We start from the raw sequence: 25997 nt of genomic DNA, 5'->3' as shown, positions 1-25997 counted from the left end.
TGAACCTGGCCCGACTATGTACACTCCGCACATCTTATTCGAATAATATCTTTTGTGGGCTCGAAGTCATTGGTAGTTAATCTAAGGGTACATGGGGTCTATTGTTCAACTGCCTATATGCACAAATGATCGTTTCAAAGGTTCCACTGCGTTTTAAAGAATATTTTCTTTAGGTATAACTATAAAAGGTCCTGGATGTTGTGCGCCTAAGAGTGAGAAACACTCTGGTTCCATATCAGTTACAATTCAGCAATGGCCAAATGATGCCTAGTAGTATATATGTTTCTTTATCAAGCAACTGGGGCATGTTACTCGTATCATGGTGACCACGCAGGAGAGATCGCTTTGGAAACTGAAAGGAGATTATCCTCGTCTTCGTGCTCCGGAGCTGCGTCTGGTTGGTCGCGCGCACCACGTGGTACGATGGCCAAATGGACCAATGGAGCTGCAGTTTTGTTCGCGCCGATCGATCACGGATCAGCAAAGCCTTCCAAGTTCCGAGGTTCAGTTCAAACCACTTTAAGCAAAGCAAAGGCAATGGCTGATGGCTGTGCCTGTGCACGCGACCCCCTTTTTGGGCTGGAAAAGACGAAAAGTGGCTGTGCATTTCGCTGTACGAAAGTGGACGGACAAGTGTCAATCATTGCCGTATGATGAGACAACACCTGTCGAGAAAGGTCTCGGGATGCACAGCGAGCCAACGGTGGCTGCGTGGAGGTTATTTGGGGTGTTCGGATACAAGCGGCTAAACTTTAGCAGGATCACGTCGGATGTTCGAATGCTAATTAGAAGGACTAAATATAAGTTAATTACAAAACTAATTGCACAGATGGAGTCTAATTCGCAAGATGAATCTATTAAGACTAATTAATCCATCATTAGCAAATGGTTACTGTAGCACCACATTGTCAAATCATGGACTAATTAGGCTTAATAGATTCGTCTCGCGAATTAGGCTCCATCTGTGCAATTAGTTTTGTAATTAGACTATGTTTAATACTTCTAATTAGTATCTAAACATCCGATGTGACAGGTGTTAAAGTTTAGCACAGTGTTCCCAAACACCCCCAAATATATTCTCTTTGTTATACTCTGGTTCCGATTTCACTGCATTGGCCGCTTCAAAAGTTGCTTAAAACAAGAGTACGTAGTTAGGGCACTTAAGTTCTGCATTAGAGCATCTCTACCTAAAAACTACCACAGTACCTAAAAATCATAAAAAATTGCTCTAGCAGCATACTTATATGGGTTGCTATACCTAAAATTTTTAGACTATGACCTAAATTTCTCTCTCCTATATGCAAATATACATATTCAAATCTTGAATTGCTATATCCTGGATTCACTAGCGGGAGCCTCCAACCGTTTTTCCGCGCTTGTTCTTTTCCCTCTGTCATACATACATCTATGGGCCCACTAGAAGGTTTGGATAGTCCTAAATATGGTGCTGGACATCGAAACACATCTGACATGAAGACCATGGCGTAGGACGACGTAGTCTACATGGAAAGACAGAAACTAGTCGAGGATTAAGAAAGTACTCGTTCTAATAAGAGTAGAACTCCTCTAGTTGTATTCAACTAGTATTTTTGTAATCAACCGACCTGTAACCTTGCCCCCGACAATATAAGGTGAGGCAGGGACCCCCTCCAAAGCGATTCAATCCAACCAACACACAAGACGTAGGGTATTACGCAATCTAGCAGCCTAAACCTGTCTAAATTGTGTGTCTGCGTTTACATTCAAGTTCCTGATCTCGACGAGCCCCACTAACCAAAACACTACCTCGGGCACCCCACTTGGTAGGTTGCCGGGTTTAAACACCGACAGCTGGCACGCCAGGTAGAGGAACTCACCGAGAACCCACTGGCGAACTCAATGGCACAAGTCATCATCAAGCCAATCGTCGCGTTCAAAGCAAGCGCGATGTTTGTCTTCGGCTCCTGGGTTTGCATCGCAGACGGCGCTGGAAATTTCCACCGCTACATTGCGTTGACCCCGGAGAAGAAGCAGCAAACCATGAAGCTCCAACAGCAAGCTCTAAAGGATCTCGTCGAGAATTTCGGCAAATTTTCAATTTCTAACCTAATCAATGGCTGGGGGACAAGTCCGAGTTCAACTTGACTTCTCCCACCTGTCGAATTGACTTTCACGAGCCGGCACATAAGCCATCATGCGAGTAGGACTACCACTCGAGTCGATTCCCGTTCGGACTTCGCAACGCGGCCACTATTTATCAGGCTGCCCTGTCCAGATCACAATCCGATACGGATACGATCTAGGACCTCAACTACTATTCGGATCCGGATGAAGAGACTCCTTTATCAGGTCCGCAGTAGGGCTTGGTAATCATGTCAACTCCCCAAGGCAGATTCATCTACTGGCCCAACATGAAGCCACCCGCTCTTGCCAAAAAATGACGATTCATGCCTCACCTCGACACTCTCCCATACCAGGAGAGACCTCCACTGTTGCCCATTTACGAGGAAGGTGGCACCATGGAGGTCATCACTTCAAGCTCGGGAAGCCACTCTCCAGAACGAGAACTCTTCGTCGTCATTACTGGACAAGAGGACAAATAAGAAGAGCAGCGGGATAGAAACCCGTTGTCGTTGTCAAGATCAGCGGATCAAGACTTAGACTAGTAAATTTCTTTTATGCGCGTGAGCCTCAGGTGGTTGCGTGGGAGACACAGATTTAGACTGGTTCGGGCAAAGGAAGCCCTACGTCCAGTATCGAGGATGCTCGTGTTGCCCACGTGGGGGTTCTGTAGTAGGGGGTTACAGATTGGCGAGAGAGGGACTGGTCCCAAGTCTCCTTGGTTTTCGCGCTCTTAGGGAGAGCTGTAGTGTACTATGGTGTGTGGGAGAAGAAGCTGATCGATCGGTCCCCCGTCCCTCGGTCCTGGGTTCCTCCTTTTATATCGCAAGGGGATGGCCGGAGTTACAATTGGGATCGGGTAAAGGGGTCTGTAAAGAGTAAGGCGTAGAATGGTAAAAGGTATAGCAGGAAGGAGGGGCAAGATCCTAGGCGTCCGATGCCTCTGCCGGCCCCTGACGAGTGTTGGCGTGCATGCCGGAGGAGGAGGTCGCCCTGTGCCAAGTGTTGTCGCCTCCAGCATATAGCTACTTCGAAGCTCGTAGGTATCAGGCCATGATGAGGGTGCTCCGTTGTTACCCCAGCGTCCGTTAGGGAGGACGGTGGATGCTGCTGCTCAGGTGATGGCCGTCGAGAGGGAGAGCGTCATATCCGTGCTGCTGGGTGTGCGGGACCCGAGGGTGTGCGGGACCCGAGGACAGGCCGCTCTCTCCTTTGCTCCGGTCGGCGCAGGCCATGAGTGCCCTGCGGCGAATGGGAGCCGGCCGCCGGCACTGTAGCTTGCACAGGACGGTCGTGCATGGGTACTTGCGCCAGGTTGCGTGAGGGGCGCGGTCGCCCTGCCCTCTGCCAAATCTGCGGCGCATTTATGGCGAGGCCGACGGGGGGACCCGCAGGATTTTGTCTGTCTTGCCCGTCCGGACCGTATCCGAGGGGGATGCCTCCCCGGGGGCCCCAGTGCGCCCGACCCCTTCGCTTGGGGTCGGACGAGGTGGAACCCCGTAGCGAGGGGTCGGGCGCCTCCGACCCCGGGGTCGCGGTCGGGCGAGGCGGAAACCTTGCGGAGAGGGGTCGGCCATTCCCGATCCTGGCGTCTTGATCGGGCGAGACGGAGTTTTGATTACGTCTCGGTGGGCCTGGGCCTTCTGCGTTTGCTTCCTTAAATGTTGTCTTAGGGGATCGTTAATATTTCCCCCCAACAGTAGCCCCCGAGCCTGTGGTGGAGCAGGAGTGCTCCTCCGGAGGCTTCTTTCGCTGTTTTGCCGCGGGTTTTGTGTTATGGCGTGCTTGTCTTATCTCAGCCACGCTTGAGAGAACCTGCCAGTTATGACCACACGCGTGGAAGTTGGTTGCGAGGCTAGCCCCCGAGCTCCCGCTCGTTGCAGGAAACCGATCGGGAGGCTAGGTCGACTTTTTGATCGTTGCCCCTCAAGCGTCCGTTTGCTAGGACGGAGGGGTTGAGCCGGGCCATGTTATCCGCGTTGGACGAACCATGGTGCTCGTTTGAGCTGCGAACGGGTAAGTTCAAGTGGAGTCCCGGTCCCCGTTCGGGGGGGTCCGGCTCGGGCCAAGCTGGTGGCGTACTCCAATTTCCCGCCGGTCAGTTCATATAGTTCCCGGACCCGTTCGACCGGATCTGAGGGCTCGTTGCCTTTTCCCGTGGAAAAACCATGAACTTTACACCGAGCGGGACTCGAACGTGAGGTTGGGGCGCCCTTGGCGTTCGCTCGCCTGGGTGTTGGCCGCTAGCGGGCCCGTCCCTTCTCACCCCTTGCTCGGGGGATGTCCTGAGGCAGCTGTCGAACCCGTGTTGGGCCAGCTTTCGAACCCCTGAACCGTACTGGGCCGTAGGGGCGTTTTCAGCCCCGTGTCCCTTTCTTACCTCCCTGTGGGCCTTGGACCAGAGCGGAGCGGTTGGTGTGCCTGGGCCGAACGTGGGGGGCGTCGTGGGCGCAGTACCCGGGAAGTGGAGTTATGGAAGCGCCGTCCCGTGAATCGAGGAAGATAGGATGTTTTCGCGGCCGATCGTGCGCGTGGTTTTCGAAAGGGAAACGGGCGTGGCAGGGGCGTACCTGACACCGCATTTATGGTGCCCGGGGCGTCGATTTGGCTTTCCTGGTACCTTTCCTATAAAAGCAGGAGCTCACCGCGCCGGTTCCTCTCTCCTTTCGCGCTCGGGCCTCCTTGCCTTCCCCTTAGTTCACCTGCGCTCGCCTCGTTCCCTTCGCTCCACGCTGCGCGCTTTCGTCTTCCACCTCCGTCGATCTCCTCCCTTTCCTGGCGATGGCCTCCTAGGGAGTCTCCCACTTCACCTCCAATCGCGCCGAGGGCCTGGTGCGGAAGGGGCTCCTCTGCGAGAGGACGGAGGCGGACGAGTGGATGCTGCCGGGGCCGGAGCAGGTTCCGTCGCCTCCCGCCGGCTACGTCGTCTCCTTCGCTCACTTCCACGAGCGGGGATTCGCCTCCCCCCCAAGCCGCTTCTTCCGCGGGCTCCTCCACCACTACGGGCTCGAGCTCCAGCACCTTAACCCCAACGGGATCCAGCACATTGCGGCGTTCGTCGCGCTGTGCGAGGGATTCATGGGCATTGAGCCCCACTTCGAGCTGTGGAAGTACTTCTTCACAGTGAGCCTGTATCAGAAGGCGGGGAAGGCCGAGAGCCAGCAACGGTCACCTCCGGTGCCGATCGGGTGCGCCGGGATCCATCTCCGTCATACTCGCTCCAAGGAGTACATGACGGTGAAGACCTCGGTGTCCCACAAGGGGTGGCACAATCAGTGGTTCTAGTGAAGAACTACCCGAACTCCCCCCTGCCGATTTTCACCGGCCGCACCATCGACGCGGCGCCCGAGGTATGGGCGTACGGGCCGGTGGAGAAGGAGAAGAAGAAGATCTCCGACTTGCTACAGGCCATTGAGCAGCTAAAGCGGAGTGGGCTCACCGGCGCCGGGGTCATTGGCGCGTACCACGCCCGGCGGGTGGCGCCGCTGATGCTCCGGGTCCGGCCGCTTGGCGCCATGACCCCCGACGCGCCGCCCGAGGGCACCGCCCTGGCGACGGGTGCACTCGCCGCCTCCGAGATCCGGCAACGACTCCGGGAGGCGCTGGAGGACAAGGACGTCGACTACCCGATCCCCGGGCATCCGCCGATGCGCCCGGAGCCGGGCTTTGTAGACCTGGTAAGGAGTTTGGGACACGGTTTCTCCCTCCTTGTGTCCCGCTGTTTTGTTGTTCTGACGCGGATCTGCTTTACGTTTGCAGGGCATGCTGACCCGGGTCGCAGACTCCCTTCCGCCGGTGCCGGAAGATGCTGAGCGGAGGGCCCGCAACCGTCTCCGGGCCGAGGAGCAGAAGCGCCGCAAGGACAAGGAGACGGCGAGGCGGCGGAAGAAGGCCGCCAAGGAGCTCAAGCGGCGGCGGAGGGGGACGGTCGTGTCTGACGACGACGACGATGAAGAAGAAGAAGATGAAGATGAGGAAGAGGAGGAAGAAGAGGAGGAAGAGCTGGTTCCCCCCCGATCGGGGGCTCTGGTGATTCGCGATGCGCCCCCGCAGACGGCTGCGGGGGGTGCAGCGGCGGGAGCGTCCGCCCGGGGTCCGGCTCCCCCGGACCCTGGGGCTGTGCCTCAGGGGCCAACACAGCGCGTGCCCCAGGAGCTGGCGCGGACCGCCCCTCAGGGGTCGGCGTAGCGCGCGCCCCAGGAGCCGGCGCGGACTGCTCCTCAGGGGCCGGAGCAGGACGTCCCCCGGGAGCAGGTGCGGGACGCTCCCCGAGGGTCGGCGCAGGGCCTCCCCCAGGAACGGGCGCGGGGCGCCCCCTCGGGGTCGGCTCAGGGCGTCTCCCAGGAGCCGGCGCGGGACGTTCCCTCGGGGTCGGCAAGGGATGCCGCCCCGGTGCCGACACGGAGCGCCCCTCAGGGGCCTTCAGAGCCTGCCCCTGCCGCCGCCTTGGGTCCGGCGCGGGGCGCTCCCCAGGAGTCCGCTCGGGGCGCTCCTCGGGGATCCGTGGGGCCTGCCTCCGCCGCCGTGCCTGTTGGTGGAGGGCAACGAGGTGGCGACAAGCGGCCACTGCCAGATGCCCCGGGGTCGGCGTCCGGCTCCGGGTCGAAATGCGCGCGCCGCCCTTGCGCTTCGAGGGCATAAGTTGACTTTTCCTATGTATCGTCCTTCTTCTCTTTTTTCGTTCGTTTCTGCTGACGCTTGGCCGTTGGTGTGCAGCACTTCTCCCCGTGGCCTCTCTCTGCAGCTGGCGCCCAAGAAGGCGCTGCTGACGTCGTCCTCCTCCGGGGGACGGGCCGCGGCCCCGCCAGCGGCGAGTGGCGGGGTTCCTGGTGTGGCCGCAGATCCCCCCGCGGAGGTGGCCCCTGCGGAGTCGGCTGGCGGAACGGTGGCGGCGTCAGCCGCAGGAGGGGGAGCGGACTCCACTCCGCCTGCGGCCCCGCCGATCGCCCCTTTGGCCCAGGGCGTGATCCCCCCGGGCCCGCAGGTCGGGGAGGTGATCGACCTCGACGCCGACGAGGCGGAGGAGGCGGTGACGACAGGAGGCAGGGCGGATGCCCCCGCTGCCATGGCGGGATCAGAGGCAGAGGGGGCGCTTGCTCCCGGAGACGCGGCGGCGGCAGAGGCGGTGGTGACCAAGGTAGGGGCTTCCGCCCCGGTCACTCCCGCGGGAATAACTCTGGTGGCTGAGGCGGAAGTGCCCACAGGGGTACCGTTGGCGGGCTCGGCGGCGACGAGCGTGCAGGCGCCGGAGCCGTCGGCGGATCCAGTGGTTTCCGGCGTCGTGATGCCGTCCTCGACGGCGACGTCAGAGTCGGCCCCTGTCCCACCCTCGGCTTCCTCCGTCCCGAGGGCGTGGAGAGGGCCCGTCCTTCGCTGGGCATCCCGCGATAACCCGCCGAGGCGCCTCTACGCGCTGGATGACGCCGCCGAGTGGCATAGGTGGCAGGCGATGCACGGCGGCGTCGCCCAAGTTCAGGCGGCTTTGACCTCGGCGCTGGGAGTTTTGGCCAACGCCGTGGTCCCTGGCAGCCAGGTATGTTATTCCTGCCGCTTGGTGATGAGTACCTCCTCTTTGCTCTTTTGCTTTAACGGCATGTTGCTTTGTAGGCTCTCCAAGAGGGCAGCCGGGAGAAATCTGATTTCCTCCGGCGACAGCAGAGCCTCTGGGAGCACTACAACACCGAGAGGGAGCGCACCAGGGATCTGTCCCTGCAGCTTGGCGCCGCCCAGGGGGCCGTCCGCGACCTGGAGGGTCGTGAGCGAGCGGCGTTAGAGGAGGCGCGGCGTGCGGAGGCCAAGCTCCAGGCCGTCGCCGAGAAGGCCCGCCTCAACCTCGAGGAGTTCCAGGCCGCCGTGGACAGGGCCCGCCGCGATGCCGAGGGGCTCAAAGCTGCTGCTGCTGAGAGGGCCCGCCGCGACGCCCAGGAGCTGGCGCGGCTGAGGGGGGAGGGTGGAGCCCTCCGCACGGAGAACGATCAACTCCGTTTGCAAGTGCAGGGGCTTCAGTCCGCCTTGTCCCGCAGCGCCGACCGGGAGCGCGAGCTGAAGTCCCAGGCCGACGGTGGGGCTCTTTCTGCTCCTATGTTTTTGTGTCGTTTGTGTTCCGCTCTTTTGACTCGGTGGGGGTTTTTGGGTGACTCTTGCAGGTGAGATCGCCAGGTTACGGGCTATGCTCAACGAGGAGTGTGGCGAGCATGGCGCCCTGCGGGATGCGGTCCGCGTCATCTGTGAGGACTTCGGTGTGGCTCCAGAGGAGGGATCGAGCTCTCTGCCGGCTCGTGTCCTCGAGGTGCGCCGTCGCCGTCGCGAGGTCGCCGTGGATGCGCTCCACCTTGGCGTGCGGCGCGCCTTCGGGGTCTTCGGCTCTCACTATTCCGGCATTAACTTTGCTGGGATGAGTGAGGGGTACTGCGCCGGCTATACCGAGGCCGAGCTGGACGAGATTGACGCCGGGGTGACGGCGCCGGCGGAGGCCCTCGCGAAGCTCCTGGAGGACGAAGCCGTCCCTCCTGCCGACCCTGAAGCTGGCCCTCCTGCCGACTCCGAGGCCGCTGCTCCTGCCGACTCCGAAGCCGCTGCTCCAGCCGACCCCGAAGCCACTGCTCCAGCCGACCCTCCTGCGAATTAGCTGTACCGGGCTTGCACCCAGAAAAGTTTGTACTTATGTTAGTCTTTTGAACTTGTTTCGCGTTTGGCCATATGGGCCTGTTCTTATGACTCTTCGTTTGCATAAAAGGAACCCGATTCCCTTTGTTATCCCTTTGGGCCTGAAAGCTTTAGGATGCGTTGCCGGGTGTGTCAGTAAGTTTTTGATGAGCGAAGGTACCGTAGCCGCTGGGGCGTAGGCTTTTTCGCAGTCCGATCGCAACTTGCCTGAGTACCGTTCACGCATCCTTATCTTTTTGCATCCAAAGGTTTTCGAAAGGGAGTGTTCGGTTTTGAAAAAAGAAAAAACGTTTTCTTTTTAGATGGCGCCCAGCGGCTGGGGTCAGGACCCCTGGTAGCCCCCGAGGGGTATGCGGTCCTGGGGCTAGGGCCAGGGTCGGATACCCCTGAGCTTAAAAGAAAAGGCCTTCTTTTTTTTGCAGAAGAACCAAACTGGTAGCCCCCGAGGGGTGTGCGACCCTGGAACGAGGCCAGGGTCGGATACCCCTGAGCTTAAACGAAAGGACCTGAGCCAAGGTGGCTCAGGGTTTCTTTTTTCGCAGAAGAACAAAACTGGTAGCCCCCGAGGGGTGTGCGACCCTGGAACGAGGCCAGGGTCGGATACCCTTGAGCTTAAATGAAAGGACCTGAGCCAAGGTGGCTCAGGGTTTCTTTTTTCGTAGAAGAACAAAACTGGTAGCCCCCGAGGGGCATGCGACCCCGGAACGAGGCCAGGGTCGGATACCCCTGAGCTTAAACGAAAGAACGGAAAAGACGGCAAGACTATGCATAACTTGAAAATGAAAGCTATGGGTAGAAGCGCCTTAGCTGTTCTATGTTCCAGGCGTTGCTGAAGATTTGCCCGTCGGGAGTTGCCAGCTTGTAGGTGCCTGGCCGTAGTACTTGTGCGACGATGAACGGGCCTTCCCATGGGGGAGTCAACTTGTGCCGACCCCTGTTATCTTGGACGAGGCGGAGCACTAAATCTCCGACGTTAAAGGCACGGCCTTGTATCCTGCGGCTATGGTAACGCCGTAGGGCCTGCTGGTACTTAGCTGAGTGTAGTAGGGCTACGTCTCGCGCCTCGTCGAGTTGGTCTTGTGCGTCCTCGAGTGACGCCTGGTTTCCCTGTTCGTCGTATGCTTTGACCCTCGGCGACCCGTACTCCAAGTCGGTGGGCAAGATGGCCTCTGACCCGTAAGCCATGAAGAACGGGGTGAACCCTGTCGCCCGGCTGGGGGTCGTCCTCAAGCTCCAGAGGACTGCTGGGAGCTCCGCAACCCATCGTCCGCCGAACTTTTTAAGGCGGTCGAAGATCCGTGGCTTGAGACCCTGAAGTATCATGGCATTGGCTCGCTCGACTTGCCCGTTCGTGCGGGGGTGCGCCACTGCCGCCCAATCCACTCGAATGTGGTGGTCGTCGCAGAACTGGAGGAATCCCTTCCCGGTGAATTGTGTGCCGTTGTCGGTGATGATGGAGTTTGGGATCCCGAAGCGGTGGATGATGTCGGTGAAGAACTGTACCGCTTGCTCGGACCTGATTTGCGCCACTGGCCTTGCTTCGATCCATTTGGAAAACTTGTCGACGGCGACGAGTAGATGGGTGAAGCCCCCGGGCGCCCTTTTGAAGGGTCCGACGAGATCCAGCCCCCAGACCGCGAACGGCCACGTGATGGGGATGGTTTGCAACGCCTGCGCGGGCAGGTGGGTTTGGCGGGCAAAGAACTGGCATCCTTCGCAGGTGCAGACTACCTGGGTAGCATCCGCGACCGCGGTTGGCCAGTAGAAACCCTGTCGGAAGGCGTTGCCAACAAGTGTCCTTGGCGCAGCGTGGTGACCACAAGCCCCAGCGTGGATATCCTGGATCAGCGCCTTTCCCTGCTCGATCGGGATGCAGCGCTGGAGGATCCCAGTGTGACTTCTCTTGTACAACTCCTCGTCGATGATGCTGAAGGATTTCGCACGGCGCGCGATCTTGCGGGCTTCTGTTTTGTCTGCCGGGAGCGCGTCGTGGACAAGGTAGTCGAGGTACGGGGCTCTCCAGTCGGTCGGGGGGTCAGCCCCCGCCGCGGGGCCCGCCTCGATTTCCATAACCACGGGGTCGGAGGGCTTGGCTTCCAGGGCCGGGTCGGGCAGGGCAGCGTTGATTCCCTCGGGATCGGTGCTTGGGTCCAGGACAGGTGGCGCGCTGCCGACCTCCCCCGGCTTGGGTCCCGACCCCAGGGCTGGGCATGCCTCGCCGACCCCTGCTGGCTTCAGATAACGGATCGAAGGCTTCAGCTGGTCGCTAACGAAAACGCTGTCGGGGACGGGCATCCGACCGGACGCCACCTTCGCTAGCTCGTCAGCGGCTTCGTTGAAGCGCCTTGCGACGTGGTTGAGCTCCAACCCGTCGAACTTGTCCTCGAGCTTACGGACCTCGTTGCAGTAGGCGGCCATTTTAGGGTCATGGCAGCCCCATTCCTTCATGACTTGCTCGACGACCAACTGGGAATCGCCTCGGACGTCTAGTCGACGGATGCCAAGCTCGATGGCGATGCGGAGCCCGTTGAGCAGGGCTTAATACTCAGCGACATTATTGGATGCAGGAAAATGGAGGCGGATCATGTACCTGATGCGTACGCCCAACGGAGAGACGAAGACGAGGCCTGCTCCGGCGCGGGCCCTCATCAGCGACCCGTCGAAATACATCGTCCAGTACTCCTGCTCCTCTGTCGCCGACGGTGCTTGTACCTCTGTCCACTCGGCCACGAAATCGGCAAGTACCTGGGACTTGATGGCGGTGCGGGGGACGTAGGTGATACCCTGATCCATAAGCTCAAGCGCCCACTTCGCGATCCTTCCTGTTGCATTTGGGTTCCGGATTACTTCACCAAGCGGGAATGAAGAGACGACCGTTACCGGATGGGAGGTGAAGTAGTGACGCAGCTTCCTCTTCGTGATGAGGACGGCGTAGACGAGCTTCTGGATCTGCGGATATCGTGCCTTGGACTCGGACAATACTTCGCTGATGAAGTACACCGGGCGTTGCACCTTAAGAGCGTGCCCTTCCTCCTCCCGCTCCACTACTATGACCGCGCTGACCACCTGGGTGGTCGCCGCGACGTAGAGCAAAAGGGTCTCGCCGTCGGCCGGCGGAACTAGAATTGGGGCCTTCGTCAGGAGGTCCTTGAGCCGGTCAAGTGCCTCCTGTGCCTCGCTGGTCCACTCGAAGTGGTCGGATTTCTTCAGGAGCCGGTAGAGAGGAATTCCTCGCTCGCCGAGGCGCGAGATGAAGCGGCTTAGGGATGCTAAGCACCCCATGACGCGCTGTACTCCCTTTGTGTTCCGGATCGGCCCTATGTCGCTGATGGCCGCTATCTTCTCCGGGTTCGCCTCGATGCCACGCACGGAGACGATGAAGCCTAACAGCATGCCCCTTGGGACACCGAACACACATTTCTCGGGGTTAAGCTTAATACGCTTATACCTCAGCCTTTCGAAGGCTAGCTCCAGGTCGGGAACGAGCTGATCGCCCTTCCTGGATTTGACAACGATGTCGTCGACGTAGGCCTCAACGGTCCGCCCGATGAGATCTCCGAAGCACTTAAGCATACATCGCTGGAAGGTAGCCCCCGCGTTTTTGAGGCCGAACGGCATCTTAACGTAGCAGTAGGGGCCAAAGGGGGTGACGAAGGAGGTAGCGAGCTGGTCGGCCTCTTTCATCGCGATCTGGTGATAGCCGGAGTACGCATCGAGGAAGCTGAGAGTTTCGCACCCGGCGGTTGAGTCGACTATTTGATCTATGCGTGGCAAAGGAAACGGATCCTTTGGACATGCTTTGTTGAGACCGGTGTAATCGACACACATCCTCCATTTCTCGTTCTTTTTCGGTACTAGAACAGGATTGGCCAACCACTCGGGGTGGTGTACTTCCTTGATGAACCCGGCCGCCAGGAGCTTCTGGAGCTCTTCACCAATGGCTCTGCGCCTTTCCTCGTCGAAACGGCGCAAGCCTTGCTTCACTGGTTTAGAGCCGGCCTTGATGTTCAAGGAATGCTCGGTGACTTCTCTCGGGATGCCTGGCATATCCGAGGGCTTCCACGCGAAGACGCCGCTGTTCGCGCGGAGGAAGTCGATGAGCGCGCTTTCCTATTTGGGGGATAGGGCCGCGCTGATCCGCACGACCCCACCACCGGAACTGCCGGGGTCGAGAGGGACTTCCTTGATACCTTCGGTGGGCTCAAAGGAGGTACCTGACTGCTTGGCGTCGGGGTTGTCCTCGATCGCCTCCGCAAGCTGGACCGCCACGTCGCTCGAGAGGGTGACGGCCGCGGCGTACTCGCAGCACTCCATGTCGCACTCGTATGCCTTCTGGAAGGTTGTGCCGACGGTGATGACCCCGTTGGGCCCCGACAGCTTGAGCTTGAGGTAGGTGTAGTTGGGGATGGCCATGAACTTCGCGTAGCCCGGTCGTCCCAAGATGGCATGGTAGGTTCCGTGAAACCCTACCACCTCGAAGGTGAGGACCTCCTTCCTATAGTTGGAAGGGGTCCCAAACGTGACGGGCAGGTCGATCTGCCCGAGAGGCGTCGCTTGCTTCCCTGGCACGACGCCATGGAAGGGTGCCTTGCTAGGACGGAGATGGGAGTGATCGATCCCCATGGCGTCGAGGGTCTCAGCGTAGAGGAGGTTGAGGCCGCTGCCCCCATCCATGAGCACCTTGGTGAGACGCGTCGTGCCGACGATGGGGTCGACGACGAGAGGGTAGTGCCCTGGATGCCGGACGCGTCCAGGGTGGTCGGACCTATCGAAGGTGATGGCCGGTCCGGACCAATCGAGGAAGGCCGGAGTCGCAGGCTCAGCCGCGTAGACCTCCCGGCGCTCCAGCTTTTGCTGGTGCTTGGTATCATACGCTGTGGAGCCCCCGAAGATCATGAAGCAGCCGTCAACTTTAGGGAAGCCGTCTTCCTTCTCTTCGTCGCCCTTCTTTTCCTCGTCGGGTTTCCGCTTCCGGTCACCTTTCACCGGATTTCCCACAAAGAACCTCTTCATGAGGTTACAGTCTTTGTAGGCGTGCTTGACGGGGAACTCGTGGTTCGGGCACGGTCCCTCTAGCAGCTTGTCGAAGAAGCCGGGAGCGCCTTCGGGGGGCGGCTGCCCTCGCTTGCGTTCGACCGCGGCCACGAGGGGGGCCTCGCGCTGCTGCTTGCCCTTCTTCTTCTGCTGGTGGTTGGAGGTGCCTTCGTCGGCGTCCTCCTCCCGTTTCTCCTTGCCCTTGGAACGATCGAAGATCGCTCCGACAGCCTCTTCGCCAGAGGCGTAGCTAGTGGCGATGTTGAGGAGCTCTTCCGTGGTTCGCGGGCCTCGGCGCCCTAGCTCGTGGACGAGGGGCCGGCAAGAGGTCCCCGCTAGGAAGGCTCCTATGACGTCGGCGTCGGCGACGTTGGAGAGCTCGGTGCGCAATCTGGAGAAGCGCCGGATGTAATCCCGAAGGGACTCGTCCGCTCCCTGGTGGCAGCTCTGGAGATCCCAGGGCGTGTGTACGTCCCTTGGAAGTTTCCTACGAAAACCTCCTTCAGGTCGTTCCAATTGCGAATACGTCCTGAAGGGATATGTTCTAGCCAGGCTCGCGTGGAGTCTGCCAGAAAAAGGGGTAGGTTGCGGATGATGAACAGGTCGTCGTCCGCCCCGCCAGCTTGACATGCAAGCCGGTAATCGCTGAGCCACACTCCAGGATTTGTCTCCCCCGAGTATTTGGCTACACTCGTGGGTTGCCTGAAGCGCGGCGGAAAGGGCGCATTTAGAATGCGCGTGGAGAAGGCCCGCGGTCCGGCCGCTCCGGGGCTCGGACTGCGGTCTTCCCCGCTGTCGTAGCGCCCGCCACGGTGGACGTGGTAGCCTCGATCTGCCCCATCCCCCCTGTCCGCGCGGGAGCGTCTCCGCGCGTTCAGGGTGTCGCGGGCGTCGCGGACAAGATCGACGCGTTGGTGGACGGATCGAGCCTCGCCTACCGCGGGTGGCGGAGTTCGTCGGACGGACGCGGCCTGATTTGCCCCCGGAGGGGGCTGATGGACAGATTCCCCCCACCGTTCCGGGGGTGCGCCATGCATTGCCCGGCTGGCGTTCTGCCCGCGTCACCGAGACGCTGAACTTTCCGCTTGCTGGACGGCAGCGCACTCGAGCAGGTTGCGCATCTCTTGGCGTGCCCGTTGCTCCTCGGGCGTCGCTGGCTCGGGGAGCTGTCGGAGCAACACCGCTGCGGCGGCGACGTTCTAGCTAGCGCGGGCAAAGAGCGGCAGACGCTCTCCATCCGCACAGATGCGTTCCTGGACGTCACGCGCCCGTTGTCGCGCTCCGCCCTCGTGGTGGGGGTGCTCTACTTCTTGGCGGGCGCCCACGTGCGCTTGCGGTTGCTGAGAGCACTCTGGGGCCCTGGGTAAGGCCCCAGTTGTAGCTGCGGCGCGCGAGGGGGGAGCCCGTTGCCTCCCCTCGGCACCATCGCCGTTGGACCCCTCGGAGTGCGCGTCAACCATAAGGCACTCGCGCGAGGGGCGGGGACTCTCATTACTGGAGCCAGTGTCGGAGATTGTCCTCGCCACGTCCACGAGCTCGTTGCTTGCGGGCGACGTGGTCAAGGACCGCGCTAGGAGGCGACCGTAAGTCGCCGCGGCGCTGCGTAGCCCGAAGAGCTGTCCCTCTGGTGAGGCCCTTCTGGTTGGCGACCGGCCGCTCGCCGCTGTCCCGGCGGCGGGGCCGAGGGTAGCGGGGCGAGCGGGCGAGACGAGGACAGGGATCAGCTCGATCCCTTCCCCGGTGGCCAGGAAGTCCAGGCTCCCGAAACGGATCAAGGAGCCCGGAGCGAAGCTGCTATCGCGATTGGCCATCTGAGGCTGGAGATGCACGCGCAAAGGCCCCCTACCTAGCGCGCCAACTGTCGTTGTCAAGATCAGCGGATCAAGACTTAGACTAGTAAATTTCTTTTATGCGCGTGAGCCTCAGGTGGTTGCGTGGGAGACACAGATTTAGACTGGTTCGGGCAAAGGAAGCCCTACGTCCAGTATCGAGGATGCTCGTGTTGCCCACGTGGGGGTTCTGTAGTAGGGGGTTACAGATTGGCGAGAGAGGGACTGGTCCCAAGTCTCCTTGGTTTTCGCGCTCTTAGGGAGAGCTGTAGTGTACTATGGTGTGTGGGAGAAGAAGCTGATCGATCGGTCCCCCGTCCCTCGGTCCTGGGTTCCTCCTTTTATATCGCAAGGGGATGGCCGGAGTTACAATTGGGATTGGGTAAAGGGGTCTGTAAAGAGTAAGGCGTAGAATGGTAAAAGGTATAGCAGGAAGGAGGGGCAAGATCCTAGGCGTCCGATGCCTCTGCCGGCCCCTGACGAGTGTTGGCGTGCATGCCGGAGGAGGAGGTCGCCCTGTGCCAAGTGTTGTCGCCTCCAGCATATAGCTACTTCGAAGCTCGTAGGTATCAGGCCATGATGAGGGTGCTCCGTTGTTACCCCAGCGTCCGTTAGGGAGGACGGTGGATGCTGCTGCTCAGGTGATGGCCGTCGAGAGGGAGAGCGTCATATCCGTGCTGCTGGGTGTGCGGGACCCGAGGGTGTGCGGGACCCGAGGACAGGCCGCTCTCTCCTTTGCTCCGGTCGGCGCAGGCCATGAGTGCCCTGCGGCGAATGGGAGCCGGCCGCCGGCACTGTAGCCTGCACAGGACGGTCGTGCATGGGTACTTGCGCCAGGTTGCGTGAGGGGCGCGGTCGCCCTGCCCTCTGCCAAATCTGCGGCGCATTTATGGCGAGGCCGACGGGGGGACCCGCAGGATTTTGTCTGTCTTGCCCGTCCGGACCGTATCCGAGGGGGATGCCTCCCCGGGGGCCCCAGTGCGCCCGACCCCTTCGCTTGGGGTCGGATGAGGCGGAACCCCGTAGCGAGGGGTCGGGCGCCTCCGACCCCGGGGTCGCGGTCGGGCGAGGCGGAAACCTTGCGGAGGGGGGTCGGCCGTTCCCGATCCTGGCGTCTTGATCGGGCGAGGCGGAGTTTTGATTACGTCTCAGTGGGCCTGGGCCTTCTGCGTTTGCTTCCTTAAATGTTGTCTTAGGGGATCGTTAATATTTCCCCCCAACACCCGTGACATGAGCGTTACCCGGATGACGTCTCGCAAGATGAACTCACCGCCATCGTTGTCGGAGAAGAGACCGAAGCTCAAAAAACTCGACGACGAGCAAGAAACACCACAAGAGCAGAGCACCACTGCCGCCTTGCAGCGGACCTACCAATCCAGAACCTGGATAACGCCTTTGAAGCAGTTCAAACGCGTCACCAAAGTACTCTCCTAGCTACCGTCACGTCGATTGATCTCATCACCCGCGCGATGCCTCAGAACAAGTACACAAGACAGTTGGCTGAACTCGCGTACGAACAACTCGATCAGTAGGATCCGATACAGTCAGTCCAATGCTCCCCATCCCAGCAAAGTCAACATGGCAGCAGCCGTAGAGGCCCTCCGTCCAGACCAAATCAACTCGGAGGCGCCAGACCAAGCCAAGCTGGAGCTGAAGGTAGTCGGGCAGGACCCTCGGAAGGTCGTGGTCACTTTAGGGCTAACCCAGAGCCTGAACACCCAGTAAAAGACCTCCACAACAAGATCAACGCCAGTCGCGATGCTCGTACCATCATCGACGGACGCTGCCGTGAGCGCGAGCAAGAAGTTGAACACCCAGGAGATGATGCTGACGGGTTCCCTGCCGTCTCAAGATGTGTGAGGAGGATAAGTCTACCCAAAAAATTCAAACTCCCGGGTATCACCAAGTAAGATGGCAAGTAGGACCCAGTCCAATGGCTCTGGTACTACTCGCTGTCAGTACAAGCAGCTGGGAAAAATGATGACACCAAAGACATCTACTTCCCTATCTGCATGGAGGCGGCACCACTCACATGGCTCGAATCGTTGGATAAGAACTCCATCGACTCGTGGAAGGACCTCAAGGTAGCGTTCATGAAAGTATCTAGGATATCGACTAGAGGGGGGTGAATAGTCAAACCTGAAATTTTTTTCACAACTTCGAACAAATTTATCAAAAACTTTCAGAGTTTTCGAAAATCCCGCAACTTGCAGAATTTAAGAGAAATCTACGGATTCTCTGGAGAAATAGGACTTTAAACTACAACCTTATGATTTGCTCAAATGTAAATTGTTGAATATAGGTTAAGCAACAGGATATTCGAGGCCTTTGGCACAAGGTAGAACGGTTGGAAACTTTCTAGAAAAGTAATCGACCACAAACCCTAGAAATATGTTCTATACTTGAATATGAACAATAATAAGAACAACAAGCATAAGAGACACAATGATTTGTTCGCCGGAGTTCAGCTCCACACTCGAAGCCTACGTCTCCGTTGAGGAACCTATAAAGGGTGGGCCTTTCACACCTAGGCCACTTTCCTCCCTCTAGCGACCACAAAGATCAACCTAGAGTTACTTACTCAATCGTCGGGGTAATACAAACTTCCTATAGGCAGCCACAACCTTGGATGCTCCACGGGCAATGCCTAGCCGGCTAGGAGCTTGAAGCTCCAAGAGTAACAAACGCGAAATCACCGGCTTGATGAAAAACAAGATGCTCAAGAGATGGGAAATCAGCTCACTAGCACTCTCTCTTGCCCTTCCCTGAATCCCTCCTTAAATCCCCACCAAATCTCACCAAGAATGCCAAATGGGAGTAAAGAGGGGGACTTGAATGCTTTTCTGCACCTTAACACAAAGTTAGGTCAAGAGAGTGACTGTGGGAGGGGGTGAGGGGGTATTTATACCTCTTCACCCCAAAACTAGCCGTTGGGGGTTAAGTTTCGAAGTTTTCCGGAAACTCCGAATTCTTCCGGAATAGTTCCTGGAAACTCTAGACCTCCGTAATCTTCCGGAATATTTTCCAGAAACTCTGTAATCTCCGAAATATTCCGGAACAATCTATGGAAAAATTCGGAGCTCTCAAGTTAGCACCATTCTAAGTATCCCCATGTGATGTGCAGGTGCAAAGGTGTCTCTCATGGGTTGGTTAGGTCATCTTAAGCACCTTTTTCAATGTAAAGATCAAAGATTACGCATCCCTATTAATAGTGCGACATTTCTATACTCAAATGCAAACCAAAAATAAATTTAGCCTTCAATGTATGCCTCATATTCATTCATTTCCTTTTTGAGGATCATCCACAAGTGCTCCATGTCCATCATTCCTTTTAAACCTGCTTATGCACTTGACAGTTCATTAGACACTTAAGCTTGTGTCATTAATCCACCAAAACCCACTAAGGGGGCCAAGATACTTTTCAATCTCCCCCTTTTTAGTGATTGATGGCAACATGCTTAAGTCTTACAAATGAGAGTATAATGTATCAAAAACATAAAAGATAAAGCAAGAGCATGTGCAACTCCCCCTTAATGTGCGCCATAAGGATTTGAATTCCAAAAAGGATCTTTAAATATCACTTGGCACATTATAAGTGAAAACATGAGAGATGCACATGTTCCTGGCAGGAGTAGGGTGCAAAGAGTTTGTGACACATGTTCTTGTGATGCATATGAAAAAATATACACTTCAACAAAAATAATAAAAAGATCAATCGCCGCTCAATCGCCGCCATGGCAGCGCACTCCATCCTTTTCTTCCCGGTCTTCGTGCTGCTCAAAAATCTCTCTCTTGCGCGCAGCTATAAAAAGGCGTGCTAGAGTCCCACGAGAGTTCCTTCGCCATCGCTATTTCGCCGCCCCTACTCTGAGCACACTTGAGCACTTCCGCTGAGCTCTTGAGAAGTTCCTCTCTCCGCTCAAACCCGCTTCTCCCCAATCCACCAAGCCGTCTGCTCCTCCGCACTGTGCTAGAGCTTTCTTGTTGCCCACAAGAAGCACCGCCGTCGCTGGAGCACCGTCAAACCTCGCCGCTGCTCAAGCCTTAGCGCTTTAGTCTTTCCGACCAAGTCTGTTCCTTCCCGATGCCAAACCTTCACCAGTAGACCTGAAGGTAAGCTGCCGACCCCTATCCGGTTCGCCCGACCCCTTTTTCCGTCTCGCCCGACCCTGTCTGTTCGCCGACCCTTATCCACCTCGCCCGAGGGCTCAGCTGTATCTTTTCCTTGACCCGAGGGTATCTGTGTAAAATATCAGGGACTTCTCTGTGTTAAGTCTAAGGACCCCGGCACAGTTATTCCTTAACTTTAAGGGTCAGATCACAAGTTTTCCCCCATCCGATCCTTTTCTCCTGCACCTTTCCTGTAGCTTTGCTACACGTGTCTGAGCTTAATCTTACGAGTGTTGTTGAAATAACCGTCTATACGCTAACTCCTGCATTTGCATTCGTGTAGAGTTGCATCTCGCCGACGGCACCTACGAGCTACACCTGGCGCCTGAAGACGGAGCTGTAGAAGAGCCGCCGAGCATAGAAGCCGAAGCCGAACCCGCTGAAGACCAGTTCCCTTCCACTCCGCTTGAAGGCAAGCCCCGGAGCATGCACCCAACTTTCTAAACTAGCACATGCCTTCCTTCTCATGATTGTGCATTTACGTATAGGAGTTGTTTGCAACCATAGATGCATGACATAGTTCCTTTGATCTGGACACTAGTCTGTTGGGCCGAGTAGTTGCAATGCTTAATAGGACTCGGTAAAAGTCGAGTGATTCCCTGTCACTCGCGAGTTATAGGAGTTGGTTGTTTCTCTTCTATTACAACTATAAGGACAATGGACGGGGCAGGGTTTTGGTTAACTCTTTTGGTGGTCGGCTGATCACCCCGTCTGTTTACTCAATCTGTTAAGGACCGACAGTGGTGGTGTTCGTGATCAAGTTTTTGAAAGTACTAATCTCATACCCAATATGGGATGGGGAAGCCTAATACCTGATTGAACCTAAACGTGAGCGGTTCGATCCACTGTCTCTGGAACGAAGTTCCCCTGCGGCCGCACGTGGTGGCAAGTGTGGTCACAGAACGGCAGAGGCCGGGTCTGTGGAACCTTGCAGCAAGGGAAGTGGGCCCGACACGGGTTAGGGAATTGATGGGGAAGGTCAACACAAGAAGCGACCCTCGGTGGTGCGCGGATGTCGTGAGGTTAGGTTCACCATGCATGGTTAAAGAACTCGAATCGATTCATCTGCCTCTCACAGTTTGAGACTGCTTGATCGCTATGCTACACTGAGTAATAAAGGAGTTTGATGATGACATGATCTTAATGTTGAGCTTGTATACATAAAGTTGGATCTATGATTGCTTAGTGTAAGTTGCCAACATAGACTGGTTAATGAACTTAGAATCTGAGCTAAAACTTTGAAAGCAAGGACCTAACATAGTCGCTTTTGGCAAACCAAACCCCTCAGCCAAAGAGCCTGGCATGTCTAGAAGTGGTGAAATAGTTTTTCACCAGTCGGTTAAGTCTTGTTGAGCTTAGCAGCTCAGCCTTGTTTGTGGCTTCTCTTTTCAGGTGAAGTGGAAACTTCCGAGCTTGCTATTGGCACTTGCCCGCCCCAGTTGCCTCCTGGGTGGACGGTCGAGTGGGATCCTTCCCCGGACGGCGGGGAATGGGATCATTGATGTCCTGGTTGGCCTCACCAGGGACATCCGACCCCGACGATTAGCTTCCGCTTTGTTTTTACCTTCGGTTGTTTCATCTAGATTTTGTAAAACTCTGATTTCAACCAGTGTGTAATGAATTTGTTAAACCCATTTGTGGATCGGTTGTATTCTCTAGAACCACTCACCTTCGTGTGAGCTATGCTAACTCGGTCCTGTTAAGTGGTTAAATCGGATGAAATCCGACGGCACATCGAGTTAACTTGATTAAGGCATGAGTATCGCGTGTCAAGCGACTTAACCGTGCTTTAGTTAAGTTAATTTGAGGTGTTCCGCCACACTCGATCCGCTGGTTTCCCCGCCCGGAGGAACTTCCATGCGCGCCGCCGTTGGGCGCCGTCCCTAGTTCATGGCGCCGACGGCGCTGCTATTGCGACGCGAGGCGAGAAAGCGGCGCGGGACTGAATGTGTGCGGAGGGGTGAAGGGCTCTGGTTCCTCTGTTGTTTGTGGTGGTATTTGGGCGTAAATTTGAGTAACTATGTGGGCCATCTCGTAACAATTAGCAGGCGCATGTGGGAGGGAGCCGCCGGAGCCAAAATTTACAGCTCCGTGCACCCAGTTGAAAAAGAGCTCCGGCTCCGGAGGGCTCCTCGGTTGAAGCTCCGTCAAAAACAACTTCAGGAGCTGTTTTTTGGAGTCCTACCAAATAGGCCCTCAATTTTGGCATGACACCTATAGGTACTACCCAGCCGCATGGAGCGTGTCTCGATATTTGCAGATCCCTCAACTTTGAGGATGATCCCACATCACCATCATGACAAACTAAAGCGTGTGGATATCATCAATTTCTCTTCTGCCAAGAGCTTGGTTGAGCTAACATGTCATATTGTTGAGTCTACAATGTCGCTTGAGCGCCTTACATTGGACACCACTCAAGGTTTGCCTAGATGCTTACTTAACAAACATGCCGAATGCTTCCCGATGGACAGAGATGCCGTCTCAGAAGGCCAAAGAGCACTCTTGGCTGCACCAACGTACATCAAGCCGAAAGTTCAATCCACTGTCGAGTTTAACATTTTGGAGCCTTGCAGCCGATGCCATGGTGCTGAACTTATGTAATCATACTTATTCCGGGAAGCTGTCTTAGGTCCTATTCTTTCGTCCTGGACAAATTATACAGATGTTTGGTGGGAGCCCAAAAATTGTTACAACAATCTATATTCTACTTCCTCCATCCCAAATTATTATTCATTTTAGCTTTTCTAGATACCTATTTATCTAGACATAAGTATATATCTAGGTGTATATATGTCACAGTTGGAATTGTATATTTGGAAAAGCTAAAACGAATAGTAATTTAGAATAGTAATTTGGGACGGAGGGAGTACAAAGTTTTAGCACTTTAAACAATATTCACATAGCTGCACCACCATTTGAAACCTGCAGCTCTTTTTATGCAATAGTTTCTTGTCCTCCATCTAGTCTATGTCTAGCCAGCCAGACAGGAATCATATCAATACCATGCCAAACGGATATAGAAAACTATCAATGGTTAATTTAATACTATTTTAATTGGAGCCATTCCCATCCTGTCGATGAACAAACTATCCAGTTTAGCATCTGAACGGTTAGAAATAATTAAACGAAAAGTTTGCATGCGTTTTTTTTGCAAAAAGTTTGCATGCGCAAACATCCTTTTCTTTTTAATCTACCAGCGTCTATCATTCAGGCCCATGAACCTAGTTGCGTGGCCCATTTGATATCTGCATCCACCTGCCGCAACCGCAAATCCTTCTTTGCCAGCCGGCCCTCATTTTCCTTGCCAGTTTTTCTTCTCGAGACCACCGGAACGGGAATAATCCTCCTGCGCCGCCACCGTTTTCGCCGACCATGGCCTCCGCTGCCAGCACCGCCGCCACCGGGGCCCCGCTGCGCCTGCTATCCTCCTCCTCCGCCCGTCTCTCCAAGCCCATCCTTCCCCGCCCTCACTGCCTCACCCTCTACTCCCCCATCTCATTCCAGCGCCTCACAGCCCGGTCCGCGGCCTCCCCGTCCCCCTCCACCACTTCCTCCTCCCCATCGGGCTCCGGCTCCGGCTCCGTAGACCCGTCGCAGCTACCCCCAGCGCTCCGCGACATCGTCGGCCTCTTCCAGTCCGTCCCCGACGCGCGCACCCGGTACAAGCAGCTCCTCGCCTACGCCTCGCGGCTGCCGCCCATGGACCCGGCGCTCAAGACCGATTCCAACCGCGTCCGGGGGTGCGTCTCCCAGGTCTGGGTCCACGCCGAGCCGGAGGAGGGCGACGGCGGCGGCCGCAGCGTCAGGTTCCACGCCGACTCCGACGCGCAGCTCACCAAGGGCCTGGCCGCGCTGCTCGTGCTCGGGCTCTCCGGTGCGCCCGCGGCGGATGTGGCCAAGGTGCCCGTGGAGTTCATTGAGCTGTTGGGGATAAGGCAGAGCCTCTCGCCCTCCAGGAACAGTGGTCTGCTCAACATGCTCAACCTCATGAAGCTCAAGGCCCTTGAGATCGCCGGAGACACCGGCGGTGACTCGACGACGGGCCAACAATCAGTCCAAGAGGTTGCAGAACCACGTGCCAATGGCATGGAGAACAAAGGGTCCGAATTTGCCGCGTTCGGTGTGCAAGAGGAGGAGAAATCGGTGGCAGATATGCCTAATGAGGAGGAACAATTGGTGGAAGTTCCAGATAATTTTGTTGAAGGGAATGGTTCTTCTTTGGGGGGTGGGAGGAAAGAGAGGATAAGGGAGAGTCTGGAGCGCGCGCTGTCGCCCGTGGAGTTGGAGATTGAGGACATATCGCACCTCCACAAGGGCCATGCTGGGGTGGCTGGTAGCAATGGGGAGACACATTTCAATGTGAGGGTGGTGTCGAAGGAATTTGAGGGGAAGAGCTTGCTCAAGAGGCACAGGGCTGTGTATGATCTCCTGCAGGATGAGCTTAAGACTGGCTTGCACGCACTGTCAATTGATGCAAAGACTCCATCCGAAGTTTAGGTACTAGCTTACGATGGAAAACATGTTTTTTTGCTATGCCTACATGATTTTTAGACTTCATCCGTTGACATTTGCTTCCCAACATAAGAGGGCTCAGTGTTACATATACATATTTTCGCTTGTCTCAAAACCTTTCTGTCACCTATACAACCATTAAATCTGCAGTGTTTGTTCTTGCGGCATGTCAAAATTTCCGCCAGCTATTTAATGTAACATTTTAATGTTGTTAAACATTTGGATGCAAATGAAATATTTGCCAATTCTGGTCAGCATGATCAAATTATGGGAACAATTGGCTGCGAACTAAAGATGGTCTATCAGGCTATATGATCAAGCGATAAACAAGGTACAAACTTGATGACACAGAAAATTTTCCTTGAGAGGTTACAACAGGAAAGAGGCACTCTATGGATTCAGATGTTTTAACACAGATTTTAGAAGTTACCTACAGTGAGACATGTAAAAGAACATATACTATCCCATGTTATCCTTCTCCGTGAGCAACCCATTGATTTTGGTCCAGCTTACTACAGTGCTAGACTGCTAGGCATTAAAATCACTGAAATTTACAAACTAACATTTCTTTTGACTCGCGCGCGCATAGACTTTTTCCATGGTATTAATTCGTGTTCAAGTAATGATGATGGTGTAGTGTTGATGTTAATGTAAGCTTCCTTGCAATTTTGATTCCTACAGAGTTCTTTTCTTTATTCTGTTTGTGATTTGTGAAACCTCAACAATCTATTATGAGGAAATCTGAAGCTATGTGCATCTCTCAGTCTTATTTGGTGTCTAACATTTGTTGTATTGATATGTTCTTATGAGGAAAGGAACATATAATCTGCCTGACCTATGCTATTTATGCACTAAATGTAGCCAATCATCTCATGTGTCCTTTCTAAATACTCGTATGGCATCTCTTGAACGGGCATCCTTTGTATTGATGTCAGATTCTGAAATCCAGCCAGTACAATTAGCATATTTGTTAAACCTGGCAAAGGCTTTGCAATGTGCGCCTCAATTCAATATAGCTTATTTGATGTGCATGTCAACTAGGAACCATCTCTTTAGCTTTGGAACCCCACCTGGTTTCTCACAGGTGATGAATCTTGCCAGTTTTAGTCTGAACAATTTAAAGTACACTTGCCTAATGTCATTGACCACGAAATTGTAAAACCAAAGTATAGATTATAATGTACGATATTGTTTTAACCATATTATAAATAAAACTGTGAGTTCTACACAGTAATTCTCTTTTTAAAATAAAATATTAGTTCCATTATCAGAAAGAATCACACCAATATTAGTCCCGCACACGTATCGTCACCGCTGTGCTCCTGCATAGCCGCCTTTGCCTGCCGCCGTTCTCTTTCTACCTCCATGTTTGTGCAAAGCAAGGTAAATGATCTACTGAATATATTGATATTTGGTTGCTCCTCGACTGCCTGTGACACGTCGCATCCTTGATTTGGATATTATAGTATCATTAATAAGTTGCTTAACAATCTGATGTATGGGCCTGTTTGGTTCCTTTGCTTATTTTTAAGCACGTGTCACATCAAATGTTTAGACACTAATAGGAGTATTAAACGTAGACTATTTACAAAACCCATTACATAAGTGGAGGCTAAACGGCGAGACGAATCTATTAAGCCTAATTAATCCATCATTAGCAAATGTTTACTGTAGCAACACATGTCA

General features: G+C 55.6%; 1 protein-coding gene across 1 annotated transcript; it reads left to right on the top strand.

The window, feature by feature from the left end:
* The first annotated feature begins 23087 nt into the window (after nucleotides 1-23087).
* Nucleotides 23088-24565, top strand: LOC101761524 (sufE-like protein 1, chloroplastic/mitochondrial). The gene has a single exon (XM_004953759.3). It carries the CDS (start codon nucleotides 23172-23174, stop codon nucleotides 24294-24296), a length of 1125 nt encoding a protein of 374 aa, XP_004953816.1. The 5' UTR covers nucleotides 23088-23171; the 3' UTR covers nucleotides 24297-24565.
* The last annotated feature ends 1432 nt before the right edge of the window (nucleotides 24566-25997 follow it).

The sequence above is a fragment of the Setaria italica genome, chromosome I (assembly GCF_000263155.2).
Source record: "Setaria italica strain Yugu1 chromosome I, Setaria_italica_v2.0, whole genome shotgun sequence".
NCBI lineage: Eukaryota > Viridiplantae > Streptophyta > Magnoliopsida > Poales > Poaceae > Setaria > Setaria italica.
Note: the sequence above shows the minus strand (reverse complement) of the source record. Positions and strands in the feature narration are given on the sequence as shown.